This window comes from Phascolarctos cinereus, unplaced genomic scaffold (assembly GCF_003287225.1).
Source record: "Phascolarctos cinereus isolate Bilbo 61053 unplaced genomic scaffold, phaCin_HiC Scaffold_3;HRSCAF=262, whole genome shotgun sequence".
Taxonomy (NCBI): Eukaryota; Metazoa; Chordata; class Mammalia; order Diprotodontia; family Phascolarctidae; genus Phascolarctos; species Phascolarctos cinereus.
This window is the reverse complement of record NW_027555736.1, coordinates 29,811,495-29,824,610: the sequence shown is the minus strand read 5'-3', so window position 1 is coordinate 29,824,610 and position 13,116 is coordinate 29,811,495. Positions and strand designations below refer to the sequence as shown.

The following is a 13,116-nucleotide window of genomic DNA, read 5'->3' as shown; positions in this document are numbered from 1 at the left end:
CAGCAGGAAGGCAGGTGCCACCCATCTGTTGTCTGGGTAGAACAAGAGGAAAAATTCTGTCTTTTTTGGTGTTGATGAACAGACCAAATCAAACTACAACTTTGTCCAACCGAGCTAACAATCGATATTATCTAATTTTGATTATCAGCACAGAAAAACTTCTGAGCAGTCACTTCACTTTTGCTGTCAACTTGATGCAGATTGAACCCACTGTTACATAAAGCCGGTGTTAAATCATTAACACTGTTAAACTAGAATCTCGGTCTTTAAGGGCAACATAGAGATGTTTGTAAAATAGAAAATAAGTGTTAACAGAAGGTAGCCTTGTTTGATGACATTGGCGCACTAAATGTATTTGAGATCTCTCTTGCATCTGTCATTCTTGACGTTGGTTCCTTGTGGAGTGAGCGAGTGATGTTTATGAAGACATTCAAACAGATAGTCTAATACAAGTTTTCCCATGTACGCATTCATTTATATACCTTCATTAAAACCACCAAATAAGCATATAAAATTATGTGTCTTTCCTGGGCTTCCATTACAGTGTGTTTTAGTCAATCTTTAGTCTGGCCTGTATTTTACATTCATTTTTTCCCTTCATACTAGACTTTTGTCATAATATCCCTTTATAAAAAGTGAGTGATCACAAGGGTCAGCAAACATTTTCTGTAAAGGTCCAGATAGTAAATATTTTAGGCTTTGTAAGCCAAGGGACAAAATCAAGGATATCATGTAGGTATTTATGTAATAAGGCTGAAAACAAGTTTCTGCAAATTTCTTATTACTTAATTGAAAATTTACCGATGACAATAATTGAATACGATTTTTTTTTGTATGTTTGTAGAACAAGTCTACTAAAGAGAAGAACAGACTTCTCTTTTGGGGAAGTAACCTGTTGTTTAATTGGGGTTCAGAGTTAATGTCCCATATCATCAAAATTGATTACAAGTGTTCATCTGTTAATGCTGATCTAAAGTGAGATTTTATGGGATGAGAAGCACCACCTGTACTTTTTTTGGTAATCATGTGACTCTGCCATGTGGCTGCTCTTATAGAATGAATGGAATTGACTGTTCCCATACAACTTTTAAAATGTGGAAACCATGCTTAGTTCTTGGACTGTGCAGAAAGAGGTGGCAGGCTGGACGTAGTCCGTGGGCTGACCCTGCACTGCAGTGTCATGTCATCATAGGAAGTGACATAATAATGACATCATGATCACTTGCGTAGCATTACTGTATAAAGTGATGCATACATTCACATCTCCTGTGCCAGTGCTTTTCTTACTTAGAACAAACCCACTATGGTTTTTTAACTTGATGTGTATAAAGTTTGTTCTTTTTAAGAAAATTTCATTTGTCTTATCTAAAAATTTTACTTTTTTATGTCTGCCTGAAGGAGTTTTACCAATCTAGAATGGATCCTTGAAATTCTCAATTGCTACTTACTTTTTAATTTAGATTTTCAGTCTCACTTAATAATTCCATTTTTACAGGTGAAAACTTAAATTCAGGAAAAGAGAAGGTGTAGCTAGTTAAGAGTTTTCTTAGTTCTCCGCTCTGCTTTTTCAGTATTGGTTTAGAATTAGACTGTGAAGAGAGAGAGAGAGAGCTTGCTGTGTATGTATTATTATCATCTGGTAGAAGGTGGAGCTTGGGCACCCACTGTATCATTCATAACTCTCATTTCCATAGCGTTGTAAGGTTTCCTGAATGTTTGCTGTTGAGTCAGGTAATGGGCGGATTATTGTCCCAGTGTTAACAAACTCTGAAAGAAGCAGTGTGGCCTAATGGACAGAGGGCTGGATTTGGAGGCAGGAGACCTGTAGTCACCTGCTGGTGCTCTGACTTAGGGCCTTTCATGTGGCCTGCTCAGGTTGAACATGAGCAGGTTGGACTGATGGATCTCAGAGTTCTCTTCTTGCTTTACGTTTATGATCCCAGCATAGCCGGCTCCTGGCATTGGGCAGAGCTGGAGCTCAGCATCTTTTCACTGTGCTACCCGGGCAGGCTTTGAGTCGATGCTCTAGAGACTGTCTTTGTGACTGGAACCAGGCAGCTTCATCTGAGTACAGTGAACCCTAGCCTGCCTCGTGAGTTTTAGACTCATCGTTTAGGACCTGCCGTTTTGAGAGAAGGAAGAACTCTATCATAGGGGGGGAAGGAAACGTCTTCACAAAGTAACAACCAAACTGAATTATCTGACCAAAATAGGTGATAAATTAAAACCAATTTTATATCATTTCAAATTCACAGAAAGCACAAAATTTTTTAAAAAAGTCTTTTTCTGAGGAATGGTGAGCTTTTGCTTGCCTACAGTATATTTAGTTTTGACTTTTGTCTGGTTCAGAGGAAAAGAGTGAGGAGCCTCTTGAAACTGCTTTATTTGTTTCCTGCAGAGAGAAGGAGGAGAGAACATGATGAATATGTAATTTATTATGTGGGAAAAGATAGCTTTAGTTTAGTCAGATTCAGGCATATCATCCCATTTTGCTTTGGGGAAAGAGAAGAGAATAAGCATTTACATAGATGCTTCCATATGCTGGATACTGTACTAAGCGCTTCACACGTTGATCTCATTTAATCTTCTCAATAGCCCTGTGTGGGACAGGCATAGGCATTGTTCTCATTTTACAATTGAGGTAAATGAGGCAAACAAAGGTTAAATGACTTGCCTGGGGTCACCCAGCTAATGAGTATTTGAGGTCACATTTGAACTCTGGACTCCAGGCCCAGCCCTTTATTCACTGTTTCCTTAGTTTCCTCTGTCACTGTTTCATGATATGCTTTGCATGCCATCTTGATGGTATTTGCTAACAAGAAAGTATTCATTTTTGACACTTGTAGCTAAAGTAAATGATTTGTGATTTGTATCCACTTGTAGCATGATTGTCTCTAAAAGGGGCAATTGTGAAAGGAGGGAGAGGGGATCTTGAATTGGTGAAACCTCTAAACTGAAGACTTGCTTTGTTGTCTTTAAAAAGAAATGGAATTTTATTACTTTAAAGGATATTCAGCAGCACAAACTTAAGGCTAAAAAAATATTGTCTAGTACATCAGGTTTAATGCATATATAAGCAATATGTAGAATTAATGCACTAACCTGGTTTTGTAAGTACTAAAAAAGTTTTTCATAAGCAATCTAGACATGTCCTTATAATTGTCTTCACACTTTTAATTAATGTAAATTGGATTTTGTAGTCAATACGGTCAGAGAATTTACTGTTCCATGATCCCTTCCTGCAGAGTGTTGCATTATTTGGGTGGCGAGCCTTCTAGCACCGTCATCCTCATGAAAGTAGCTAAATTTTTGTAATGGGTATTTCTTTTTGTGATTTCTCAGCAATTGATGGTAAATAAAATAATCCTTACCATGCTTTGTGATAGTTTGTGCCTGGTTAGTGTAGCTACCCAGACTTAAAAAATGCATTAACACAGAACATCTAACAAGTCAGCATCTTCTTTTTCCATTTGAGTTTTGAGTGCAACTGTGCTAAATAAAGAGTTAATGATCAGTGCAGCTTCTCTTGTGTATTTATAATTTGATTCACTTCTGCAGACATTTCCCATACTATATGCCAGATGCTGGGATACAAAGACAAAGATTGAAATATTCCCTGCCCTCTGGGAGCTTGTACTTTATAAAAGATGAGAAGAAAAACCTTGAATGATTTGTTGATTAGAAACTTAAATAAAATGTGTCGATACAGGTCATATGAATTCGTGCTTTTTCTTTTCTTTTGCAGGAAGTGAAGTTTTTTCCTGGGGACAGAATAAGCACGGCCAGTTGGGTTTAGGCTTTGAGTTGAAAAGGCAGAGTTCTCCACAGCTGCTTAAGTCTCTCCTTGGAATCCCTTTCAGTCAAGTAGCTGCAGGTGGAGCCCACAGTTTTGTTCTCACTCTTTCAGGAGCAATTTTTGGATGGGGACGGAACAAGTTTGGTCAACTAGGTCTTAATGATGAAAATGGTAGGTACCTATCACCATCTACTTAGAATAGTTGCTCAGTGAAAGAGTCCAGACCTCTGTGTCAGTCCTTTTATGTTGAACCTTTACTGCACCCTAACAGCCCGAAGCTTGCATGTAGTAACGCTTGTCCCTATAAGATCACACACCTGTTGGAAGTCATCATATGACAGTGCAAAGAAAAGTCACGGAACTGATGTTCTAGTCTCATCTTTGCCACTCAGGAGCTCGGAGGTTAAGGAAATGGCAGTTGCTCTCAGGGACTTCATTTTCTCATTTACAGAATGAAGGAGTCAGACTCTCAAATCCTTTTCAACCCTCAGAGTCTCTAAGGGGACCAAACTCCACTTGGGTAGATCACAGAAATGGGACTCCGATGTTCTAAGTGTTAAGTGGTTCAGCAGTGAAAATACATTTAGCCTTTCAAAAGTCCGTAACTTATTGTGAGCCAAGTTGCATATTAAGATGTGTGTTCTTAAGTTGTGAGAGTTATCTGAGAGGAGAGCAATTGGATTGTTGATCCCCAGCAACAGTTGGTGTTGATAAGGGGGCAGCTAGGTGGTGCAGTGGATAGAGCACTGGCCGTGAAGTCAGGAGGACCTGAGTTCAAATCCAGCCTCAGACCAAAAACTTGACACTTAACTAGCTGTGTGACCCTGGGCAAGTCACTTAACCCCAATTGCCTAAAAAAAAAAACCAGTGTTGATAAGCAAATAATTAAGCAGATGTACAATCTGTGGGGTCCTACCTGACAGAGTGAAGTTTGTTTTTTAAAAAAAAATTGTATCTCCTGTAAAATAGTTTACATTTTTTAGGCATAGAGGTGGCACAGTTCACAGTGCTGGACCTGGAGTCAGGAAGGACCTGGGTTCAAACCTGGCCTTCACACTTCCTAGCTGTGTGACCACTTAGCCTCTGCCTCAGTTTCTCCATCTATAAAATTGGGATAATAACAGTATCTACTTTCCAGGGTTGTTGTGAGGATTAAATGGGATAATATTTGGGAAGTGCTTTGCAAACCTTAAAGTGTGATATAATTGCTAGCTATTGTTACATTTACATAGCATTTCATTATTTATAAAGCCCTTTCTACTTGAGTTTTAGATTTTTTTCACCTTTGAAAATGACAAGTCAGGAATTGAGAATATAATTTATTTTTAAGAGATTGTTAGAGAAAGGCTAGCCCTATCCCTATGTGGAATTTCCCGGGTAAGGAAACTCCCTTTCCCAATGCAGGTCAGCATCTTTTCTGCAACTCGAGGCTTAGAGAGTTGTCTGGACAAACATGCAGCCCACAATGCTCCCAAGTGGGGCCTGAATCAGATGAAAATGTGATTAGGAAATATAATAGAACATAGATAATATTACATATGAAAACTGTCAATACTGTGGCCCTGCAGTGATACAGTTTAGTGGTCTCTGTCTTTTTTGAGTTTGATGCCACTGAGAAGTGATGTTATTGACAGCTAGGATGTGTTGTGCAGGCCTTTTTGGCTTTTAGGTTGGCCCTATATCTGTTATCCCATGTTTCCTCTTGATTTATTCTAAATAGTTTTAGGCACATTAAATAAGAATTGGATGAGTAGTTTTGAAGAACAGAATGGTACCATTGGATAGAACGCTGATCTGGAAGTCAGGAAGACTATGTTCAAGTCCTACCACTGACTGACATGACATGAGGTCCCGGACAAGCCGTGGTCTTTGAGTGCTGTCAGGCAATCAGACAGTTGTGGAGAAGGTGCCAACCTGCATTAACAGCAGGAGTTTCCTTCCCTGGGACTTCATACACTGATGCAATTCTGAGTTTTTTTCCTTAGATGTCCTTACATGGTATGAGCTTTTCAAGGAAGCCTGACCTTCTGTCTGGGAAAGAGACATCAGTAGCAAAGAGCCTGAGGTTCCAAGTGTCTTGGAAAGGGTGAGATGGCTGTTTGTAACAGAGCTAGGCCCAGAACTCACATTGCCTGATTCCCATTCCGTGGTGTCTTTCACCACGCCACATGGCCTCTCATGCCCTTCTGAAGAGATTTTTACATTGTGTGCTTTAACCTCTGAGGCTGGTTTAAATTTGACAACAGGGGTTAGAGCCTAAAGAAATCGGTTCAACATTGTCATTCTCTGTTACTTAAAAGCTTGTCTCTACAACATGTTTCATTGTATCACTAGTACTTAATTTAGAATGTATGGACTTGATCCCCCTCCTGCCTTCTTAGTATGAGTTTTCCTATTTATGTGCTGCGTGACTTAGGAAATACAGCAGATAACTTCAGCAAGCATTTAATAAGTGTACGAGGTGCTGCATTAGGAACTGGGGATATGACGACAGCCACCTTCAAGAAGGCGCCACAGTGTGCAGGGCGCCAGGGAGATAACCTGAGTTCACACGTGGCCTCAGATACGTGCTAGCTGGGTGACCCTGGACAAATTACTTAGCCTCTGTTTGCCTCAGTTTCCCCATTTTATAAAATGGGAATAATAATAGCACCTACCTCTTAGGGTTGTTGTGAGTTTCAAATAAGAGAATAATTGTAAGGTGCTTACTTAGCACTATGCCTGGTACATAGCAAGTGCTATGCAAATGTTAGCTGTTATTATGGATTCATTGTATGTTCCCATCAGAGATGTATTCAAGGAAAGCAAATTAAACCTTAGTAAAGTAAATGATTGACATAATTTTAAAATTAAATGCATTTAAAAGTGTTAACATTTTTGTTTAAATTTTCAGATAGGTTTGTTCCTAATTTGTTGAAGTCACTAAGATCACAGAAAATAGTTTACATTTGTTGTGGAGAAGATCACACAGCAGCTCTTACTAAGGTATAAAACTGTTGCCTTCATTCTTGTACTCTGTGTAGCAATAAAATCAGGACAATTCTTGGATGTAATGAAAACTATTTTCAGTGTCATTCAGTGTATTAAAACGTGAGTGCAGTGGTTTATTGTTAGTAAGATATCGGTAATGAAAGAGAATATTATAAATGCTAATTTCCAGTAATTGTCTCCAACTTGTCTTCATTTTCTGTCATTTGGCAGTGTTTTGTGTCAGAAAAGAAAAAAAACAATGGCATGACATTACATGTAATACTTTCTGTTGATAATTTTACAGCTCTATGTTAAGTATCGCTGAGACATAAAATTTTCAGTGTTAAAGCTTCCCCTCCAGTGCTTTGTGGCTTGCCATGCTGGATAGATTAATTCCCAGTTATACTTTACAGCTGTGTATTGTTTTAATTTAGCATCCATTTGGCTTATAAATATTTTACACTAAGTAGCAGAGGAAACTGAAGCCCTCTATTATTCACAGGCCAAGTACTGTGCAAGCAGTTACAATATGAGCTTTCCTCACACAATCTTGCCAGTGGCTTCAACCCTGACCTGGAAGGAGCACCCTGTCTTGGGGTGAGTGCTAATTCAGTGTCAGTGCTGCTTGGTCTGATGGAGAGATCAGCAGTTGAGCGGAAAGCAAAAATTGCCATGATCCCCCAGATCTTCTCAGAATCATTATTGTAATAATGTTTATGTCTAAAGAGGACTGGCAGGGTCTTACATTGACCAGATTTGAAACTAGTATGTTTATTTGTCTTTTTTTCTGCTCTGCATGGTGGATAAACATGGTTAGGAAAGATGAAGTGCTCATTAGAATTTGGAACTTCATATTCCCACATATTTAGAATTGATTTTTGATTTGTAAAAACTGACTTATGCTAATAAGTGATATTCTTAATCATTAACAAATATTTGTCAGTCTGAGATTTCCAAAATGCAGTAAGTACAAATTTTCAAGTTAACTGCTATTAGTCTACAGAATTTTACTTCTCAAGCTTTTGCTTGATTTCAAGCATTCATTCTCAGTAGGTTTTTTGCAATCATTAAATCATATAGTCAAATAAAAATTTTAGCAATTTTCATTATAGTTATTGGGAGTTAGAAGAATTGAAAACATTAGAACAATCAAGGTGTTTTATAGGGTTTTTTATTTATTATAAGAAGATTAATAGAATTAACTATACTATTAGCCAAAACTTATTTTGTAGAGTCATTCACATTTACCAAAGTTACTATTTCTGTCTAGTGAAGAAAAAGGAATTTAAAAAATTATCGCTCATGCAGAAGTGGTGACTGGTGGCACACTTTTGCAGCTGAACAATTTGAGGCTATTATTGAGGTGGTTCTAATCAAAAGAAAGTAGAATTACTTAATTTGAATTTTAAAATTTTTGTATGCCATCTGTAATAACGTAGAGTGAGAAGAAAATTATGACTTCTTTTCCTTAGATTTAAATTGAGAGCAAAACTGGTTCTTCCTGATAGAATTTATAACAAATAATTTATAATAAAAAATCCTGAAGTAATCCCTCGATAATGTAAAAATAACATTTACGTAATTTGATACATATGCCCCCTGGTTACACTTCCAATTTTATTAGTTATAAGTATGTTGTGAAAATATAAAAACTCCATCAGTTTTAGGTTTAGTGGAATCCTGCTGGTATATAATCAGAATTCACTAAGATAATAATAATGGTTATAGAAGAAAATGCCAAGAGAAAAATGAGGATTTTCATCTTTTTAGTAGTGATAGTCATTAATATTTATTTCAGAATAATGTAGTAACTATGTGAGTAAATTAATAATACAGTAGTAACTGTATAATTGTAGCACTAGCCTTCATCCCAAGACTGTAAGTAAATTGAAATTATAAAATATTTAGAGTTGTTATCCTCACATTACAGTGTCTTGTAGGGAAGGCATAGGAAGGGGAAAAAAATGGACTTGCAGTAAAGAAACATTTTTATGAGGTGTGGTCCTTAATGTAATAAATTGGGTACTTTGTATTTTTTCCAGGAAGGCGGGGTCTTTACATTCGGAGCTGGAGGCTATGGTCAATTGGGGCATAACTCAACCAGTCATGAGATAAACCCCAGAAAGGTTTTTGAGCTTATGGGAAGCATTGTCACACAGATTGCTTGTGGACGGTAAAGTACATTGGAAAACAGAATTCTGGGGTCTGTGTTCCTGTAACATATTATTTCTCTTTCTTTCCCCATCATCTTTGTATCCCAGTCTACGATAAAGATCAGTTTTATATGTGTATTATATAATATTAAGAGTTCAGGCAGCTAGGGTGGCACAGTGGATAGAGTGCCAGCCCTGGAGTCAGGAAAACCTGAGTTCAAATTTGGCCTCAGTCACTCACTAACTGTGCTAACCTGGGTAAGTCATTTAACCCTGTTTTCCTCAGTTTTCTCATGTCAAGTGAGCTGGAGAAGGAAATGGCAAACCCCTCCAGTATCTTTGCCAAGGAAACTTCAAATGGGGTCACAAAGGTTTCAGATGTGAATATTAATGTCCCTGAGGAGAATGACCAGAGATGGTTAGCCAGAAAGACTGGGAGCAGGATGCTAAAGTCACCCAAGAAACTGTCTTTCTGGCTAAACCACCTCTGGTCATTCTCCTCAGGGACATTAATATTCATGTCTGAAACCTTTCTAAACTGGGACTACGTGATTCCTCAGCCATTTCTTTTTAACAGTCTTCTTTACCCCATGTTAACCTTGTGTGATGGGGACAACACATTGGGTCTCTTTGCGCCCTGGGAGAGCACGGTATCTGAGAGTGTGAACTGCCTTTCTCTACCTCTAATCTGTTGTTCTACTTGTCCCACTCTTTCACGTAAGATAAGTCATTTGCCTTCATTGTGACATTTAATCCCTTTACCTTTTCTTGTTACCCCAGTCCATCTCTTGAATTCTGACCTGCTTTGCCTCCATCCCCAGCTTTGACTTGGTGATTGTATGAAAGCACATTAGGCTTATTCTGTTTGGTTGCAGAGGGCAGAACCAGGAGCGAAAAGTTACAAGTTACAAATAGGCAGATGTAGTTTTATATTAGGAAAGCTTTTCTAACAGTTAGAGCTGTCCATGGAAAGGGCCAGATCAGGAATTGATGAGCTTCTACGCATTGGCGGCCTTTAAGTAGACACTGGAGGGCTTCTTGGGTAGGATGTTCTAGTGGGGATTTCTGTTGAGTCTGGGTTGGACTGGATGGCTGGTGAAGTCCCCTCAGACTCCACACCATCCCACCATTCCTGATATGTCCTTAACCTTGAGTGATAATTCTGTCTGATTCCTCTACTCCTGTTTTCAAGCTGCTAAGCATCTCTGCTGAAAGTTACAGTATTGAGTCATTTCACACTTAATCACCTTTACCAACTTTAGGGCAGTTTAGCCCTTCTACTCTACTCACTTTTAATTCTCAGTCTTTTTTTTTTTACCACCACTCTTCCATATGTTTTCCTCTTCAAATTCACAAATGTTTAGTGATTGTCCCTCCCCTGTCCCCAACACTTAAAGGAGATGATAACTTCCTGTTGAAGATTGAGACTCTCTGAAGAGTTTTTTTTTTTAGCTCTTGTCCTTGACTTCTCAAGATTATCATTACCAATCTCAGAAGATTTATTCTTTCACCTTGTTGAGGCAAATTCCTTTTACCTTCTCCTTTGGTGCTCTCTTTATCTGCTGCCTCAAGCCAGTGATCATCCTCTCCCCCCACACCCTTGTTTAAAGGTTTCCATGATGTCACTAATATGAGTATGTACTCAGTGGGCCTCTTGCAACCCATCTTCATCTTCTCATCCTATGTGTTTCTTGTTTACTTTTTATAAATCCTCTAGGGAGGATTTATACCTACCCCACTGTACGGGAAAGTCCTTTAGGTCTTCTACCCTTCCCTGGGTGCCCATACTTTACTTGAGCTCTGTGTCTGTAATTTTGTGGTCATGCTGCATGGCTGGCCCACTTCCCTCTCTGATTGTGATTTCCTGAATCTCTTTTATGCTGTGTTTTGCTTGGCTATCATAGCACCTGGCTATCATACCTCTGGTGAAGTGTGGCCACATGCTTAAACATACCTGTGTATCTCCCCGTTGCCTGTAGTGTCTCTGGCACTTTGGGTTGTTCAGTCAGCTCTTGTTTATTAAGAACCTACTGTTTGCCAGGCACTGGGTTGAGTCCTGAGATTTTGGCATTCTGTGCTTCAGTCATAAAATGGCCCTGGAAGAGCTCTGGTGCTAAATAGATGGCTTATTTGGTAAGGAAGCAGCTGAAGATTATGCAGTTTCTCAGATTCTGTTCAACCACTATCTTTTGATGATAGGCATACCTTGTTGTCACTTTATATTGCTTATCTTTGTAGTGATCTCAGCTCCTTGAGGGCCCTGATTGTTTTTGCCTGTCTTTGCATCCTTAGTCCTTAGTAAGCACTTAAATGCTTTTTGATTGTTGGCCAACTTCAAGCCATAGAAGAGACATTTTTCATCCATTTGGTTTTTCTTATGTAGATTAAGCCAGTCTCTGTAATATTTTGGGCGCTGTAATATATTGGGACTTGATGCGGTCAACCTAATGTGCTCCTCAATTTGGACTTTTCTCAGGACATCTTCAATGATAGTGACAAACATATTTTGGCAAATTTACATCTCCTTTTTTTTTTATGTTTTCCTTGACATCAATAAGAAGTTTGTTGAACCTCGGTTATCTTTCTGGTGGCATCTGTCAAGGAATCATGTAGAGTTATTATGTACATGTGAAAGACACCTTGTTGGATAAGAATCTTTGAGCCTGTGTTTTGTTTTATAAGGGCTAATGCTTTTTCAGTTCAACAGCCATTTAATGCCTACTATGTGCAATGGATAGTGGGTAGAGTATAAGCTTCCTGTGGAGGACAGTTTTGTTTTTGTCTTGTGTCCTCAGCATTTAGCACTGTGCCTGGCTCATAGTGGTAGGACCAGTGGCATCATGGGTGGTGTCTTGACTGGTTTGTGAATTGGATTTAAGGGAGGCCTCACTCTCTCTTCCAGTGGCAGGACAAAAGTCGTGTTGCTTGGCAGTGGCCCTTGATGTAGTGGGTGACCTTGGCATCTTTGATGTCTGATGAAGTTCTGAGCATTCCACAGTGCCTGCTTCAGCCACCTTTGTGGCCATTGAAACAAATCGTACTCATTTCACCCATTCCACCGGGGGAATTCTTCACATGCTTGGGTAGACATCTCCTTATGGTTTTGAGGCTCATTGATTATCCTCCGCCTGGTGTAGTCTGTCTGCCCTGAGGTGATTTACTGAGGTATGGCTGTTGTACATGCTGCAGCTTTTTGGAGCTGCAGGTGAGAGTTGGGTGAATCAGGTGGACCCCAGAGGTGTTAGTCCTCCTGAGCACCCCATACACTGCTACTGGTAAACAGTTCATAAACACTTGTTGATTAACTTCAGGGTCTTGTACTAGATGCTGAGGATACAAAGATGAAAACAAACACCTGTTGCCTTTAAGACATTTACATCCTATATCCAGTGGAATCTTGTGTTTTTTACGCTTTTCAGTAAGTTGTATAACTGTGAAAATGTGCCCTGATTTGAAGTCATTGAAATGTGCTTTTTAAAGAACTTCTTAACTCTCCATGGTTGCTTAATCAGTGAAAACTCTTTAAAAAATGAAACAAAACAAAAACAAAAAACTTTTATCCTCTAGAAGAATTATTTAGAGGGTAACATATTAAGTCTATATTTTTTCTATATCTTTTTGCCCTAGGCAGCACACTTCTGCTTTTGTTCCTTCATCAGGAAGAATTTATTCTTTTGGGCTTGGTGGCAATGGGCAACTTGGAACCGGTTCAACAAGCAACAGGAAAAGCCCTTTCACAGTGAAAGGAAATTGGTTCCCTTACAGTGGGAAGTGTCCACCAAATAATGGTAAGTGTGTCATTCATTTGAGAATAGATACTACAGCCAAAGTATTTTCTTTTTTTATGAACTCAACCATCCTTTTGCTGTTTCAGACTTGTTTTCCCATTCCCTTTTTCCTGTCTCTGAATCCCTCTGAGTGGGATTTTCTTTCATTTATGATACTTGAATCCAAGTATGAAGATGTTTTGTTGTTGGCTCCTGAGATGAAACCTGGTAACCTTTAGTGAGAAGCAAAACTCTTTTTGTTGTTGTTGGTTTTTTTTGAGGCAAGCGAGAGTTAAATTTCTTTATGTGTGAAGTAGACTTAATCACCAATATCCTTTATCCAGAAGTGATGCGAAGGTATCATTTGAAATTGTCTCTGGCATTTTTAAAAAAAATAAATAGCATCAAAGATTCCATGTATAGGCAAATT

At 38.7% G+C, this 13,116-nt stretch overlaps 1 protein-coding gene across 3 annotated transcripts in view; it reads left to right on the top strand.

The window, feature by feature from the left end:
- HERC4 (HECT and RLD domain containing E3 ubiquitin protein ligase 4) overlaps positions 1-13,116 on the top strand; it is an 87,398-nt gene that overhangs the window by 31,933 nt on the left and 42,349 nt on the right. For all 3 annotated transcript variants that reach the window (XM_020998167.2, XM_020998165.2, XM_020998166.2), the window contains exons 6-9: positions 3,746-3,967; positions 6,690-6,781; positions 8,809-8,939; positions 12,547-12,707. In XM_020998167.2, coding sequence (XP_020853826.1) covers positions 3,746-3,967; positions 6,690-6,781; positions 8,809-8,939; positions 12,547-12,707 — 606 coding nt within the window. The remainder of the gene's footprint in view (positions 1-3,745; positions 3,968-6,689; positions 6,782-8,808; positions 8,940-12,546; positions 12,708-13,116) is intronic.